An 18,327-nucleotide genomic window follows, 5' to 3' on the forward strand; every position below is an offset into this window, starting at 1 on the left:
AAGTGCTTTCATGAAGAGCTCTAGTGGAAGTAAAAAGCAACAAAGGGTCATTTTGTTTAAAAAATGTACACTAGACACTGATAAAACGGGATATTCTGACCGGAACATTTTCATCCCTGTAATCTACCCAATAAAAGTACAACAGATAAAAACAGAGACCCAGCTGCCGGCTTTAAACAAAGCTGTTGTTTCAGAGGCAGTTGCTTCATTTGTAACCCCAAATCCACTACATATGCACAAAGATTGTGGTAATTCTGGGCCATAACTCATCGGGTTGCCTAGTGTGGGAGCTTTATTCTTAGGGCAGAGGTTTTGTACTGCTAATAACAGTCTTGAAAACATTCCATGGGAAGAGAAAGCGCAATAGCTTACAAATCGTGGAAAATTTGTTCCTCAGTCACACGTACACTTGATTGTATTAATGGAGACACAGATTTGTGTTGTTTGATGACTAAATCTGATTTTACAATATTTGAGTGTGTGCTCAAATATTGTTTCTATTGCATCTTGTTTCTGAGGTAAAAAATCTGGCACTTGCTGTAAAAATGATGACCAAGGCGGAATTGTTTGTGTTTAGTTTGTAAATATTAGTGTAAGTCACAGTTAGGACTGATGGTCTTAATAAACACGAGACATATGTGAACTTTTGTATTTAGAATGTGTTGACACATGTATTTAAGATTTTAGTTTCACGCTCACACTGTTTGGAGAAGTGACCATAAAGATGTACAAATTAAGATCATTCGATAGTTGTTCAGCTGAAAAGAATTATTGCACCTGCGTGAATCTTGTTGAAATACTGACATGGTTACGATAGATTACTGTGCACAGACTACACTGAGAGGCAAAGGAAACTCATTTTTTAGATTGCACTCAGATTAAGGAGAAAGTGTAATTTCTCTACCTTTACTTCTCTCTACTTGATCCCTGCCACGCAGAGAGTGAGCTTGGCCCGTGTTCTCTAAATTTCCCCTCTTTCAGGAAGCCCTCTCTCAGGCAGCCCTGTGTGAATTTCTTGGGTTTTTACTAACCATGTGTTTAGCTTGGAATATTGAACTTTTCCACACACATCCCAGAAAACAGGAATGATGGGATTGGCGAAGGATGAATTCTGTAACAGCCATAAAAACATACCAAGCCTGGTTTCAAAAACACTACTAAACAGGATATGAATTCAAAGAAGGTTCAAATATTTGTTAATATTAGTAAATGCATTAGCTAACACGACCAATGAGCAATAAAGTTTTTTAGAATTGATTCATCTTTGTTGATGTTAGTTAATGCCAATGTGATTATTCATGTTAGTTCACAGTGCATAATCTAATGTTATAATACCACGGGGCTGTTGAATGCTTCAATCTGATTGGTTGACAAACGTACTATGGGTATGCATTAACTTTCAGTATACACACCTATGAAGGTGTTCCAGGTATGCCGCATTACAGTTCCATATCATTTCGCCAAGTTTAAACAACAGAAAGGTTATAGTGTAGCCTACACCGCACACAGCACCCTGCTCTTGATCTGACGTTTATAATGTCAAACTTTACTGTTAATGGAAATGTGTGCGGTTTCGTTTCAATAAACAAAGCATTTCAAAAACAAGAAAAACATATACTGAAATCGAGTGAATAAAGTAACTAAATAGAAAAACAAAATGCATTATCACTGATAGCCCACTGTTTCGTTTTCCTCTTCATGCTGCTTATAACTGATAACACATATATTTTGACAGACTACTCTTTCAAAAGCTTGCGTGATTTTTTTTACAGCTGGAGATAGAAACAATACGAGGAATAAATTTATTATCACTGGCTTTTCTGTCATATTACTGCAAACACGCAGGTGTGCATGCGATCTCTCGCTCACACACACACACCACGTGGCTCAAGCTTCCGAGTCCGTTCGCTCTAACGGAAATGAGATGGGCAAGAAAGTAGTCCTAGTCCTACCATCAACAGCATTTTAAAGACGATAACATGACATACATTGAAATGAAACATTTAAACAATGTCCTGTGGTGTGGTAACCGTGGTATAAGCGGGATAAATGACTCCGGTCCATTCAATTATTCGAACGTTAATGGGTGTGCATTAACGTTCGAATAATTGAACGGCCCGGAGTCAATTATTCCTTACTTAACAGTTACCTTCAGTATGCGCGTCCACGACTTCACGTTCTACGTAATTACGTTGGAAAGGACACGCGTGACGTAATCAGAAGTTCCGACCCAGTGTGTGGAGAAAGCAGACCGTTCAAAAGTTCCTGGATGTTAAATGACACGTTATGTCTTTGTGCAAGATTATTGTTTAAAGTGGTCTGTTCGTGTGCATATCAGGGATGTTTAAATCTTTTGAAATCTTCATCACGCGTAACCTTTCCAACGTGATTGCATAATACAAATGTTGTGGACATGCATCGCGGAGGCAGTGCAAGCCGTGTATTTATGTTTAAAAAGTATACCATTTTTTTGTTTTCTTGGAAAATGACTAATCGTTTTGCTAGACAACACCCTTATTCAACGGCTAGAGCCTTTTGAAGCTGCGATGAAAATATTTGGACCTTAACCAACAGTCCCACGTTTAGTTTAAGTCCATTATATTGAGAAGTCTTTGGAAAGCTTTCCTCATGAGCCTCAGTTTGTTTTCGACAGAAGAAATAAACACACAGACGGCTTGTTTGACATGTGGGTGAGTGAATTATTATGACATTTTAATTTTAAAGTGAACTACTCCTTTAACATTTAGGGAAAATAAATACTATGGAAATCAATGGGGGGGGGGGGTGAGATGTGTCTGGTTACTGACATTCTTCCAAATATCTTCCTTTGTGTTCAGTAGAACAAAGAAATTTTAAATGTAAATGATGACAGAATTTTTATTTTTGGGTGAACTATACCTTTAACTAATGCTTAATGCATTATGTTAACAACTGCTGTTACAGAAAAAAGCTTGTTTGAAAATGTTTGAAACTAGGCTATATGATCTTACAGTGGCAGTTTCTGGAATTGCACCCCTTAACTGTCACTTGGGCGAAAGCAGAAAAACGGATTAAAACATACAAATAATTTGACATGCTAAAATGTCAAATAGTTACAAATAGCCTCACTTAGTTTTCAGATTTTCCCCATATTGTTTTGAGTCACCACTCTTAAATCATAATTCATTACAAGTTATCCTCATGTTTCTATTAATAGAAAAGAGCATTAATGTAGCTTGATCTATTAGTAAATCATTTTAGAATTAAACAGATGCCTGTCTTCATAATTGTGTTTCCACCTGCAGGTCTTCACAGCAGTTAGAGGCATGTGGTTAAGACGTTCTGTCCAGTACTGACAAGGTCCTGTTGACATTCTTTATCTACTCCATTTTCACAGTTGGACCATCAACTGTCAACAATCCATAGACACAAAGGCATACAAGAATTGTTTTTCTTTACAGATTGCCTGAGATTTCTGCTTAGATTCTGCAGATGGAATCCGTGTTATACAAAATAATAGATAAAACCTTCAAGGACACATCATAGCTTACACCACCACATAATGATCACGCTATGATGTTCATCTTGCGCTTTCCTGTTTGTCAAGTGTGGTGAAGCTTCTCACTGGAAGAGCAGAATAGTTGCACAATAGTTTGATACCTTGTTCCAGTATTAAACAGACCTTAGACCTTAGTTCAGTGGGTATATTTGATGGAGCTGCTGAGCTTACATAGTAACCATAGTAACATCCTTTTCCAAAATATGACATCATTTGACACATATTCTTCCAGTGGCCTTTTCAAATTGTTAAAATGTGTGAGACAGATGTTGACACATTATGTCTGCTTGCTGATTATATTCTGCTTGTGTCGTGCCTAACACAAACCAAATGTGCATGTTTGCCATTATCAAAATGTTATCTTATTAAGTGTTTGTAGTTCATTTGGACTAAATTATTGTGCACCAGAAACACAACATTTGCATATCTTGAGGTGAAGTCAGATTAACTTTTTGAGCTTTGTGATTGTAACGAGGAAGGCGAGACGAGAGCCGTGAGGGAACGGTGCGAGGCCGGTGACGCGAGTGATAATGAGTGTCAGCTGCGCGTTGCACCGGTCTCGCATCTCTCATGGAGGAGCTACGGAAGCATAAGAAGAGGAGCGACAGGAAGGTACGACGAGAGAGGACCAGGCCTGGACATTGTGTTAAGTTTTATTTATGTTTGTGTGGCAATTGACCGTGAGGTAGCTGTCGGCCCTTTACTTTCATTTGTTGTTGGTTTATTTTATTAAAAGTTTATTTAATGTTCGCCGGTTCCCGCCTCCTTCCTTCCTTACTTTGGAAGTATTACAGTGATGTATTCACGAAAAAACTTGAGCACGTAGAGTTACCAACTCTTGTACACTCAATCCATATGATCTCAATCAACACGTCTCCAGCAGGTCAGAGGCGTTTTTACATGTTGTGATTCATTCAACTGGGTTGACCACAAAATCGATGGTTGTGAAGTAATGTCTCGGATGATTAATGCAACCACAGCAAGAAAATTATATAAGATATACAGTGAAAATTATTTTGTTCTGTCATTCCTCACCATTTTCTAACTTTTAGACGTTCCATTTTCACCCATTTATGTCTTTGTGTTCAACAGAACAAAGACATTTTTACAGTTTTGGAACCACTTTTGGTTGAGTAATTCATGACATAATTTTCATTAGTGAACTTTCCCTTTAAATCTATAACTAATTTTGAGCAATTAGGTTTAAAATACACTAACCATAGTAAACAGTAGTATTTCAGTATTTCATTTCTCTTTGCAAAGAGTCCAGAGTGAGGCAAACTTCTTTTTGTTTTATTGCTTAGAGCTGTCTTTCAACGCCAACCCTCAGGTGATATGACATAAACTAGAGACGCTGATTTATACAGGAGGACTGTATACTTCATTAAGTTATGCAGCTTGAAACAGTTATAGCACATGATGCTTCCAAAACGCCAGACACACTTGCCTGTATGTGGGTCACTCACAGGGAGTCAGGATACTGTGGTTGTCTCCACTGTAATATTGTGTCTTTCTCTTAAAAAAGACGTACCAGTGAAATGCAGTGGAAAATGATGTCATGGCTCCCGATGAGTTGCCGCACAACAAATCGGCCATAGCAACAAAAGACCTGTACAGAAAAAAGACACAAAGCCAAAGGAAATGTGCAGTAGATGTCTTGCATTTGTCTGGAATGAGAACAAGATCCAATTTTATCGTAAATTATTAATGTTTAGACATTACATTGCAGCCTTGTGCAGCTTAATTTGAATCATTTGTCAAATTAGTTTTGCAGGAAACATTGTTTTGTACATTAAGCATCTATAATTAAAAAAGCATGTTACCTGAAAAAGAATATTTCTTTTTATGTGAAAAAGGGTTGCAAAAATAGGTTTTTAGGTCAGTGCTGAATGTCAGTGGCCCCAAATGCCCTAGTTCACATTCAGCCTTGTTTCCGCCCCATCACGAATGATCTGTCTGGTCTGTCAACAAAGAAGGATGAGCGGCCAGGTTTCAGTAGACAGGATTTTCACTGTATGAAGAGTAACTCCATAAACATTTATATAACAAAAAAACACTGACAGCTTCTATAATCTATGAATGCTTGTTTTTGTGAATAGCCTACAAATGAACACAGGAAATTCCCAGTCCAGTTCTCCACATCTCAACTTCCTGTTCAAAATGAGAAGAAGCTCTGGGAGAAACTGTTTGGAGCGGATACTGTCCCTTGGGGCTTCAAGGTAAGCTCCACATTTAGGGCACTATACTATTACAAGAACGAAAAAAAAAATTTGCCCATAGGAGATGATCCAATAGAGTAAAATCTAATAAAAGATAAAAGCAAATGCTTCCAGATGAAGTTGTCCTTTGATTGAGATGATTCACTACTGCTGAGGTGATGCCAGATTTTTCCAATTTCCAAATGAAAATTAGTCTTAAAGGGATATTTCACCCAAAAATGTAATTTCTTTCATCATTTACTCACCCTCATATATTCCTGACTTTCCTCTGTAGAACACAAAATATATTTTCAAGACTGTGTGGGATACAAAACTACAGAAGAAGACATTTCTCAAAAGATCTTCCTTAAGAGTCATATACAGGTTTTGAATGACATGAAGGTGAATAAATGATGACATTTTGTTATTTCAGGGTGAACTATCCCTTTAACTAAAAAATCTTTTATTGAGCTCTTAAAGTGTGTAATAATGTTCTTTGTCAGGAAATAACTCCTTCAAATGCTGATGACCTAAAAACAGGACAAAAAGAAATGTGTCAGCCAAACTGAGTGCAGGATCTTAGTAACCTCCTGTGACTTATGAAATAAGTAAAACATGTTCATAAAAAACCTTCTGCCTTTAAATATATACGAGATGATAAATGTCCAACTTTTCTCTAACATCAGGAAGTTTTCACTTTTTCCAAGTCAAGAAAAAATATATAACTAAACACTAAAATATGAGGGATTTAACAAAATACATGTATGTTACAATTTAAGGTTCTTTTGTTTATAAAATGAATAATATATGTAGCCTATTCAGAGGTATTTATAATTCAAATCACATTATCTTTTTTATTGTTATATTAATTATTTTTATAACATTTGATGGCTTTGAGACTTGTGTTCCAGATTACCATCTCAACACACCAGACCCAAAAAACTCATGCCTCCCTCTACTGGCAGTAAATGTAAAAACAATCAGGATCCAACATCACGCCATATGTCCACCTCTCAATGACACAAGTATGTTGGGATAATTTAAACTGAAGGATATTGGGGATATTGACCACTTAAGATTTCATTGTGTGGTGCTGATTCTGCTGAAAAAAAATGTAAATGGAAGAATCTAATAGTTTTAAAAACACAAAAGAGTGCATTATGTTTTACAATTCTGTTTTAATGCAACAAAAATATTATTGTTTAGTATTTATGAAGAAATTATTATTAATGATTATTTAAAACAGCAAAAAATGAAGCTTTGAAAGCAACTCAAATGGTCTCCTTTTAAATGGATAGTTCACCTAAAAATGAAACTTCTGTCACGAATTACTCACCTTAAGTTGTTCCAAACCTATAGAAATGTCTTTGTCCTGTTGAACACAGAAAAAAATATTTGTACAAATGTTGGCAACTGACATTTCTGGGACATCGCTGACAAGGGTGTTTTCCTAAATTTTTCCTAAATATTTTATTTTGTGTTCAACAGAATAAACAGTAATTCTTTCTACTGTTGTAGTCAGTGTTGGGTGTAACTAGTTACTAAGTAATTAGTTACTGTAATTTAATTACTTTCCCATTGAAAAAGTAAAGTAAGGGATTACTCTTATTTTTCTGTAATTTAATTACAGTTACTTCTGATGTAATTCAACTAAATACTTTGTGTAATATGTGTGTTTGAAGAGGAATTGACATCAAAATTCAAAGTCTAACTTTAAAATCCGTGCTTTAATGTATAATTCTCACATTTGTAATTAATAATAATACTTTATGTAGTTTTATATGATTTATTTGAATGAATGAAAAGAGCCGTTTCATGTCTATCCTTGAATCACTTAACTCATCAAGGTTGATGTAGGATATAGAAAGTAATTAGTAATAAGTAATTAAATACTTTTTGAAGAGAGTAACTTGTACAGTAATCTAATTACATTATCGAATGCGTAATTAGTAACTAGTAATTAATTACTTTTTCAGAGTAACTTACCCAACACTGGTTGTAGTCAATGGTGCCCCAGAAATCTCTATCCCTTTAACAAGATGTGATGAGAACAAATTCACATCTGTGTTTATGTGCTTATGTAAAATATGTTTCTTGCCATAGACACACAAAACACAAGCACCTTCTACCCTTGATTCTCCTTACTCTTGTTTTCTGTGACATGCATCTTTTCTTGTCATTCCTGTAAAACATGCCATGTTTCATCTTTTCAAAACATGACACATTTCAAAGAGAGAAGCGAGATACTACGATTTTGGGGCAGATTCGAGATGTAACAATACACTTACCCTCTTTTCCCCTGACTTTTCACTACCCACAAACAGAATATATGTCATTCTTTTCATATATTTTTCATTCTTCCTTCATTTTTTTTAAATTTTTCAATGCTCCAATCAGTTCCCGCAGGACGAAAATAAGCCCCGCCCTACATTGTCCTTATTAGAGAAGCAGTTTCACCGTAGACTATGGACGTACTGTCCGTGACGTCACCCGTAGGTTTGTGAACAGGAAAAATGAAACCTAAAGTAGGCGGAGCCGGTCGTCGCCATCTTGGCATCGCGCGTCACTCCCGGATAATCGTAAATGGGCAAAGAGGCGGGACGTGGTTGGAGCTGAGGCGCCCGATTGGCTGAAACCACTTGTCACTCAAGTGGCCACGCAACTATTTTGCAGAATTTTAAGGCTTAATATAAGTTAAACGGGTGAGTTATACAAAAATCACCCTACTCACAGTTGTCATGAAGGGTAAAATTACCTATATAGACCAAAATATTTTTTTGTACCAGGCTGTAAACATGTTTTTTTGTGCTGTAAAGTTGGCCATTTTAACATCGGGCTCAAGAGATTCTGCTGTTTTGGAGCCAGTCTCTAGCGGCCAGTCGATGAATTGCAGTTTTAGTCACTTCCGTGTTGGTTTCACGAGAGAGACCGGAAGATTGCCCCTTGAGTTTCACGCAGATATACATCGGCACAACAACTTCCCTTTCATGCCGGTTTTAACAAAAAATAGAAAGAAAAAAATCAGCTTTAACATCGCAACAATGCGTCAGACGACGCTGTACGGTTACCGCGCAACAGGCGCCAGTGAAGATCCCGGATAAGGTGGAGTCACCCGGGCTGACGTCACTCGCGCTCTGAAAATGGCCGAGTCGGAAGAGGAGGTGGATGTGTTGGTCCAGAGAGTTGTGAAAGACATCAATAACGCCTTCAAAAGGAACCCCAACATGTACGTATGCGACCTCTCGTAACTGTCTGTCACAACGCCGTCTAGTCACGCGTTTCAGCGATGTACATAATTGCATTCGAAGGACTGGATAATAAAACCCGCTTAACTCGCGCAGGCGGCGCTTGACTGACTGACTGACTGACTGACTGACTGACTGACTGGCTAACTGGCTAAACTTTATTTAAGCTAACCATCACTAACCCACTGTCCTACAGTTTAGCAGCATCGCTTTTATGTCAAATATGGCCCTGGGCTCTTTAACTGTTTTGTGCTGCCTGTTAAAGTTGAGGCTGTTTTCTGCTCGTTTCCAGCGCTCTTAAGTTTACCGGAGTGGGAAAGTAACGTTATACGATTATTAGCTTGTAGAGTTACTGTAAATTATTATAAATCGCCGGACAGTAACGTAAGAGCGTATTATGTACCAGTCGCACACATTCATTTAATCACAACTCTATGCCAATGTTCGTTTTAACTTGTTTTTTGCTGCAAGCATAACGGTGAAAGGTTCAGGTATTGCAGGTCTGGCTCTAAATGTATCACTGCAATGGGTGGTTTACTTCACAAATGGAAATGATTGAAGAGGATTTTTAAAAGGTCGGTGACCTACAGTGACAATGCATGAATTTACTGTCCGTGAAGGTCAGTGCCCTGTCCCAAAGGTATCATCTGACCATTCGCTTATGACAGTGTTGTGTTTTTGCCAAAAAGGTACCAGCACGTCTATAATGCGATATTTGAGATGTTTTGATCATTAAATGTTGCTGTTTATTCAACAGTACACAATGTCAATGCCTTTATGACTTCCCTTATTTTCTGTACTTTTGCAATGTTTTGGCAGTGATGAGATCGGACTCGTTCCCTGCCCGGAGGCCAGATACAACAGAAGCCCCATCGTCCTGGTGGCGAATAAGCTGGGAGTGGAGAGCTGGTGTGTCAAGTTTCTCTTGCCCTATGTGCATAATAAACTCCTGCTCTACCGGCAGAGGAAGCAATGGTTAGACCGGGAAGGTAGGACAATATTTTATTGGGTTATCTCTTTAAGGCAGCTCACATTGTTAGTCTGTATTGAAAGATGACTGCTCATAGAACAGTGGCAAACAATCTCTCTCTCTCTTTCTCTCTCTCCTCCAGCACTGGTAGATATAACCTGCACGTTGCTTCTCTTAAATCCAGACTTTACCACTGCTTGGAATGTCAGGTACAGATTCTTTTTGTTTTACTTGCATTACCTGAGCAAACATGCGTTGTAGCCGACTTAACCTTCACGTTATTTCTGATTTTTGTTTTTTTATGCACAACTAATGTTCAATTGATATTCATTCTGTATTTTTAGAAACTGTATTTTTGATGTTAGGCATCAGTGTCATTATTGCTCTGAATGTGTCATTGTTGCCATTTTTAGAAAGTTTAATTTAAGAAAAGGACATCAGAAAACTGGTGCCACATTAAACGTTGACTGTTGTTTTTATCATTCCATAAAGAGATTAAATATTCATTGCCTGCTCCTTGGGAACATTTAGCACTTAGAAAAAAATGATCCATTAACCCATGTAGAATTTTGTAATTATTGCCTATTTTAGTCTACTCTTCCAAGTTCCAACATAATGATTTGGTAAAATTATATGTTATTGCACAAATAATATTTGTAAGAATGATACAAAATTGCACAAAAATCTAAATTTAATGGCTTTATTATAATGTTTTGTGGGGAAAACATTTGTCCAGGAGGTGGTGCTGTACGCATTGTTATGGTGATTTTTATACATACCTTATGTCCACTGGAGTAAATGAGTCTTGATATTGATGAACATTTTGTTGTGTAGGAAAGAGCTCCTGCAGTGTGGTGTGTTAAATCCTGAGAAGGACCTCTACCTGGGCAAACTAGCCCTAACAAAGCACCCGAAAAGCCCAGAAACATGGATCCACAGGTGAGAGGAGTCATTTAATTTCACATTTATTTATATAGCACTTTTCACAGTTTATATAGTTTCAAAGCTGCTTTACAGAAATTGCATGTTTCTATATTTCAAACCCAGAATAGCCGCAATAGAAGAATGAGTACATGTTGTGATCAAAATGATTACAATGTATGTAAAATTGGGCAGTTTTGTGTATTGATCGAAATTGATGGCATATGAAGTCCTTGCAGAGGTTGGTGTCATCTCTTCACAAGTTTTGGGTCATCTGAAGTCATTGTAGAGGTTGTAAAAATGGATATAGGAACAGAGATAGATTAGCAATGGTGCTGTCTGCTGTTATGTATAACAATACATGCAGAAGATTACCATTTAAAAAAAATTTAGTCATTGAAATAAATGAATATGAGGAATTAATCAAGGTGAAGTGTTGATGGAATGTTGCATAACTGTTTCTTATGACATTGATGTGAAAGCCAATACAGGCAGAAGATTTTTAGTGATCATTGTGTAGAAGTGTTTCTGTTTTGAGGGGCTAGAGTTCAATGAGGTCTTCACGGTTGTGAGTGTTCTAGTTTTAAGAGCGTTGTTCACCATTAGATTATGTAAGCCTGAATATTCAAATAGTGATCTTAAGAGGAAAAACTAATAATAAAGTAGGCTTAAAAATATTAATGGAATGGTTAAACTCTCAGTACAGGATAAAGTATGTGTTCTGCTTTTAAGTTGAAGTAGCTGTGATGGTCTGCAAACGTACAGAAACAATGGAAGCAGTGGCCGGGAGACCATGAAATGACACTGTTGCAGTCCTCTTGCAATATGTGAACATGCAAGCCGAAGCAGAATTTCATCACCGCTGTGAGGACAAAGGCTAGAACTAGAACTTGCATGTGTCTGCAACCACAGCGCTATCAAAGAGAACTCTGAGACATCCGTATTTAAATCCATAATGGTGCTTGTAACAAAGAGACTAAAGAAGATCATAAGATATTTTAGGATAAATGGGTTCAGGCTAGTGCAGACCTGTTAAGGAAGGGAAATTTTTTGCTCTTGATATTTGATAATGCAGGACTTTGTATTCGTTTTTGGTTTGTTTTGTTTTTAATACATGTTGATTTTTGCTAAACTGTCAGCAGCAGGTAAATTATCAAGTTTATTGAGTGCTTGTGTTGTGGATGCAGGCGATGGGTGTTGCAGTGGCTAGAGAAGGAGTGTTCTCCCTCTGGATCCAGGGGAGACGCTGAAAGGAGGCAATGCGAGCGGCTGCAGAGAGCCTTGCAGGAAGAGATGAGGGTCTGCGGAGATGCAGCCAGCCGTTACCCTAGCAACTACAATGCCTGGTCCCATCGCATCTGGGTGTTGCAGCATATGGCTAAAGGCAATCTGAAGGTAGAGAGCGACCTTCACTGTACTGCTTCACTGTAATTCATCATAATGACTAAACACGTGTGTCTGCTAGATGGCTTTGTGTACATCTCAGATCAGCTACTTTGATAATTGTTTGGAATGATATCCATCTCCGTGTTCGAAAGAAAGCAACATGACATGGGGTTATTTATGAGGCTGCTGATTTTGAGTTAGCAGACTCTACAGTTTTTGCTAGACTACGGGCAGCTGGATGTGAGTGCTACTATTCAGGAGAGCTTATTAGCGGGTCACAAAGAGCCAGACCTTTGATGTGCGCTTATCCTTTCTTAATTGGATGCGAAATGAAGCAAATGTTGCCAGGCTCAATCCGATCTTAAATCCCTCATATAAAAGCATAAGCCTGTAGATTTAATGATCCAAAACAAACTTAAGCCAAATCTGAGCCATTCATAGGCTGTTTTAGGTAATTGGTTTACAGTAAAGGGCAATAATGTGGCTTTCGGGTTGAATCCATGTGGTCTTGTTTGGTGGTATATTTCTCTCTGTTCCATTTATGGATCGTAATTTAAGTCACTTTACAGTAAAGTATTTTTTCCAATGTTGATCATATTTTCACGCTCCCAGTGCATTCTGCTTTTACTCCATTCGTCTTGTCATGTCATTGCTGTTCCCAAAACAAGTTAACGTTGTTAAAACGCTGCAGTTCACAAATGTATCATTTTATATTAACATGCCGTGGTTTTAAACCGTGCAAATGACGAGAGCCATGTTTCAGTAAAGTATCTGGTATCAACTCGGTTGAAATGCCTGTCATAGGAAAAGGTCACACAGTGTCTGAATAATTAATGAGGCAGTTTCTTCTCATAGATGAAGGCTTTTCATGAATAATTATGAGACCCTGTTGATCTAGACTATAGCACTTGGACTGTTTTCAGAACCAGATATTACTGAGAAATCGCACATTAACTATTTTTCTGTTAAACTGTTAAAGGTCCATTGTGTCATTTTTTGGAGGATCTATTGACAGAAATGCAATATAATATACATAACTATGTCTTCAGAGGTGTATAAAGTAGGGATGCTACAATTCTCAATATAATATTGAACCGTTCGGTACGACCTCCACTGTTCAATACACGTAACTGAATTGCGGTTTTGCGTTTAAGTTATTTCCGTGTGCTTAATTACTCTCTGAACTGGCTCTGTTTGTCTGGATGTCTGTGCGCTGAGATAGACAAATGCATCCCCACGAGTAAATATCTAATGGCGAGTTGTGGTCGAGCGGTGAAACGAGGCTGCCTGCAACACGAGAAGCAACGTGATGTTGAGTATAATGCTGACGAAGAGACGCGGGCTGGCCATCGGAAGCACCAGAACCTAGCGGCTTTATTGCATGCCCGTTGTGAGTGATAATGTCTGAATTTGGCACATCAAGAATGTATTTCATGTGTTTTACACTGCATACGAAAGCAGCACGATCACGTTGCTCTCAACCAGCACATGCAGGAAGAGCATCTACAGCACTATGCCGTTATGCCACTACCGCTAGATGCTGCTAAATTTCATGCACTGGACCTTTAAATGCTGTATGCTAACATTGTCTTCCATCATGTGCATAATGTTAACATCTCAACAGAACAAGCCTTATTCACATGAATTTTTTTTTAATCGCTCCAGATTCTGCACGATGAGCTGTCCTCCACCAGGCTCTGGGTGTCCATGCACGTCTCCGATCACAGCGGCTTCCACTACCGTCAGCACCTGCTGAAGACCCTGGCCAGAGAGCTGAGCCAGGTTGGAGAGAGGGACCAGCAGGCCAACAGAGAGGGCACGGCAACCGCGTCTGACGATCGTCCCCATAGCGATGTCATCCCCCAGCTCTTCCATGAAGAGATGGAGCTCTGCACAGACCTCATCGAGTCGTATCAGGGGCACGAGGCACTGTGGTGCCACAGGTGAGATGAATAAAGGAGCACTTGAAGCTTTCCAACTGCATCAGTCAACATCAGCGCTGCCAGGTGTGAGCACAGTGATTTGGTCTGCCAAAAGTCTGTCCTTGGCCCTCAGCTGGACGGTCTGATGTGTTTATGGCTTAGTGTTATGAAATGATGGATGGTCCTATTCTGCAGTGTGCACAGAGGGAGAGCCGAACGGTTCTTTAGTTGTCTTTTTAGCTCCTTCACTCCCCCTCACCAGCCCGTCCCTTGTGGATGTGTTAAGGAGCAGCTGTTCCCTGAATGGTGTTTATGTTATTAGCTTGTGTTTTCCTCATGAAGTGCATCATGGTAGCAGATCTGTTTCATTGACAGTTGTGCTGTTAGTTTGAAGAGATGAGCAATTTGTGTTTGTTCAACGTACTTAATACTAATGATTAGGAAATGGGAGCATGAGGCGTTATAGTAAATCTTGGTGGACCCCTCTAAAACCGTGAGATGAATTTATTGATGCAATCTTTGTTTTACAAATCTTCGTTTTCGTTCAGTGTGCATTAACTAATGTGATGTTTTGTGTTTTTTCTGTTTTCTACATAAAACACAAACATCTGCATTTCTAATTCATCAGGCGTCATGTCTTCTACTTGTGGCATCAGTGGAGGAAGGATCTGGGGGTGCACTCACATTCCCCACCTCTTACCCACACTGACGTTCTCCTCAGCGAGGAGACCTGTGACAACGGCAGTGCCTCCCAGGCCATGGACATTGACTGCGTTCTAGATGGGGGCAAACACGGAAGCTACACGCAGGACAGCAAGCGACTAAAGCGGGGTCCCCTCTTTCCCTACTCTGGACTTTCCTCCGAGCACACGTTCGTGTCTAGAATCCTCACAGGCTGCCGAAGCCCCGAGCAAAGCCGCTTTGCCGTTGCCTACAGAAAGTGGCTGGACTCTGTTATAGGTCAGTAGCGTGAGGAACACTCCGCCCACCATGAGGTGGGAGAGCTGTGATAGGTCAATTTATTTCTGGCTCCAACCACCCACGTCCTGGTCTCTGAAATGGCTGGACTCCATGGCTGGTTTGTTAGAGGCGCTCTGCTGGAGTAAATTCCACCTCGTGATGAAAACCCATGACCGGTCTTTTAGTTCAGGTACTGGATATCTCAGGTCTGTGTATTATCTTACGGTCCTTACGACTGTTTTCTTTGTGTTTTTTTTTTTTTATATCATTTAAAGTCTTCCACGACAAAACAATTACAGTGTGTACTCGTCATGCTGTCTGCAGTTTTATGATTCCTGTCGGGAGTCTTAAATGCACGCTGTGGTGCGCACTAAGGAGAGCACTTAGAGCCCAATGTGATTCTGACCCAGTTTCCCTCTTTTGTTTAATTGAGGCCAGACTGGCTCTGAATCGTGCGTACGATTTCCTCTCTGAACTTTTATACTGACGCATGGACATTTTACTACAAATATCTAGATGATTTGCTACAATTGGTAACGTGAGCACAATCACTGAACTAAGGATTCTTAGAGCCATTGGATAAGAAAATTTAGAGCTGAAGACAGATCTTTTCATGAGACTTTTAAATGAATCGAACCAATGAAAAATTTGTAGGTGAATAGGCTTTTTGTATTGTGATAAAACAATATGACACCCGTAGCGAGATCAGTCTTTCATCCGTTCATGGCGATTATTTGTGGATGTTTAGGAATAAATAAATGCTCCTCAAGCACATTCATCATTCATTTCAGTAGCGAAGGGCAAGCGAAGCGATCGTAAATAAAAGTGAAGCATATCTCAGCTTTTAAGCACAACTTTGGTTTAGCGTTCATCCAGGTGGTCTCGCAGATGCGTGGGTTTTCATGATGAAAGGGAATTTCCGAAGCAAGAGTCGTTCTTATTCTCAGCTTGGCCCAATCGTGGCTGAAGAAACAACAAGCTGCCATGTTCATGGCCATCTGGTGCAGAATGGTGCTTTTTCTCTGCACTGGGGAACTGGGTTTACAAATGCTGCTTTTTGTTTAACACTATTTTTAATTTATATTTATGCAAATTGGACAGTAATATGTTGTTAGCTTCACTTATGTCATGATTTATGATAGCTAATAAGCTATTAAGACAGTTATGGTTGACTCGCTGTTACTCATAATTATTAACTTGTAATAAACTTTCAAGTTTTACAGGCTTCATTTGGCATTGACAAATTAATTCATTCACAACTTATTTATAAGGTGTTAAAATTCACATAGATTATAGTGTGCTCTTAAATCAGGAAATTCCTGTTTTATATATGCAACTATTTTAGTTAGATAAGTTTCAACAGTGTAGCAGAACTTATAAGTCCATGTCTTAGTATATCTACAAGACTTGTAGAATTCAATCTTAAGTTTCACTTTATACGTGTATTATTGTCCTTCGTTTTTTGCACAAGCACTAGATTTATGAAACTATTTCAGTAATATGAATTCTAGTGCGACTGATAGACTATATCCAGTACAGTTTCAGAGTAGATCTCTCTGCAATGCTTAGGTTTTTGAGGTGCAGTCGCAGAATGGGGTGTGTTATTTTTTTATTAGACTTCTTTAAAATATAAATCCAGCTTTTTCCCCCGGCATTCCTCTGTATAGACAAAATATAAGTAAACTGACAGCTTTTAAACAATTATCACTAGTACATGCAAATGTGTGTACTTGTTTAAGATGGCATCATTGCAAAGTTTTAGCATCTTTTTCCCTCCATCTGCTGTTAAACTGATTCAGATAGAGGCCGAAAAATAAAACTGGAATGAATGTTTAGAGCAAAGAATTCCTTGTAAAATTGGTCTTTTGGTGCTCACTTTTTTAAATGTGTGCATATATATTCGATAAAAACATTTGCTAATGTTATTCCCGTATCCATGATATGCCTCTTTGATCATCTGTTTGCATGTTTATTACATTTTACTGTATTGTCAAAATAGGGATCAAGCTCATGTTGTTATTGTATTTGATTTGCTTTTTCATGACTCATACACGCAGAAAGTAGCAAGCAATGCTTGTAGTAAGAATCCTTATTTTATCTGTTAACTAAATCAGACGGTTTTACCAGATATTTGGATTAATAGCTGCTTGGTTTCAACATAGGCGGCTTAAAGGTGTCATTGGATATAGGAAGCAGTGTTTCTCTCAAGTCAATTTTCTTTCTTGTGAAAGGTCATGTTTCGTGTGAAACCAAAAGTTTCACAGTACAGCAAAAATAAGGAACTTAAAAACTGGTACGTCAATGCAGAAGCGTCTTACAGTCCATTAAGCTTTAGCTAGAAAGAACAAATGACATTGTTTTCATGTATTGATAAAATGATTAGGTACTGTAGCTTTCTACAGCCACAATAACCAATAGCATCCTATATATTATGTATTTATATCTATTTGTATTAAAATAAAAACTGTATTGAGCGTAGCAGTTTTTCAATCGCTACCACATGAAATAAAGCATCGGTGAAAAAGGTCCATCTCATTTTTATTTCTTCATTTTGCACTCATGGCCATTGTGTTCTGTTGATGTTTTAACAGTGTCGTGCGTTTTAGTGATTTGGGAAGGATTCTCAGGAGAACGACAGCTTTATCAGCAATGTGGTCAGAACACCTAAACAAAGACTACGTACAAAATATGTAGCTTAAACTTCAAAACCCATTTTAATAATAATGTTTATTCATTCCTTTTTTTGTTCTCTTTCTCGCGTGAGAGGCTTTGTGGTCATTTTGTGACCAGTGTACTTGTTTTACCTCGTGCCATTGTGCTTTTTGCTCTTCATTTGCTGAAAGGGCTCTGGCAAAAAATGACACTAGATTGCATCAATATGCACCAAAAAATCTCTTGGTAATGTTTACCAATAAAATTATTCCAAAGTCCCCTTTTGTATAGTGTTGTGGGCCTTAATTTCAGTAGGATTTAATATTGTTCCGTTGGTTCTCATCAGCCACATAAGATATATAAGCCATTACCATATCCAAAGAGACCATTATAGTTTCCATTTAAACCAATACAACTCCCATGATAAGCATTAGAATTTCTATATTGTTTTCCTTTTCAGCAAGGTGGTGCTTCATTTTGCCATGTTTTAGTTGTAGTAGCAGTTTATTCATTGAGAAATCATCCAGGGTTTGGT

The 18,327-nt window shown here is 38.3% G+C and overlaps 1 protein-coding gene across 1 annotated transcript; it reads left to right on the top strand.

The window, feature by feature from the left end:
* The first annotated feature begins 8,832 nt into the window (after nt 1–8,832).
* Nucleotides 8,833–18,051, top strand: ptar1 (protein prenyltransferase alpha subunit repeat containing 1). Its single transcript, XM_057325336.1, has 7 exons — nt 8,833–8,962; nt 9,801–9,970; nt 10,094–10,160; nt 10,786–10,890; nt 12,060–12,267; nt 13,924–14,201; nt 14,809–18,051. Exons 1-7 carry the CDS (start codon nt 8,877–8,879, stop codon nt 15,146–15,148), a joined length of 1,254 nt encoding a protein of 417 aa, XP_057181319.1. The 5' UTR covers nt 8,833–8,876; the 3' UTR covers nt 15,149–18,051.
* The last annotated feature ends 276 nt before the right edge of the window (nt 18,052–18,327 follow it).

The sequence above is a fragment of the Triplophysa rosa genome, linkage group LG2 (genome assembly GCF_024868665.1).
Source record: "Triplophysa rosa linkage group LG2, Trosa_1v2, whole genome shotgun sequence".
NCBI classification, from domain to species: domain Eukaryota; kingdom Metazoa; phylum Chordata; class Actinopteri; order Cypriniformes; family Nemacheilidae; genus Triplophysa; species Triplophysa rosa.

Coding starts and splice junctions, on each gene's coding strand:
- ptar1 (XM_057325336.1), top strand. CDS start 8,877: ATGGCCGAGTCGGAAGAGGAGGTGGATGTGTTGGTCCAGAGAGTTGTG. Junction 10,161..10,785: donor ACCACTGCTTGGAATGTCAG/GTACAGATTCTT, acceptor TTTGTTGTGTAG/GAAAGAGCTCCTGCAGTGTG. Junction 10,891..12,059: donor CCAGAAACATGGATCCACAG/GTGAGAGGAGTC, acceptor TTGTGGATGCAG/GCGATGGGTGTTGCAGTGGC.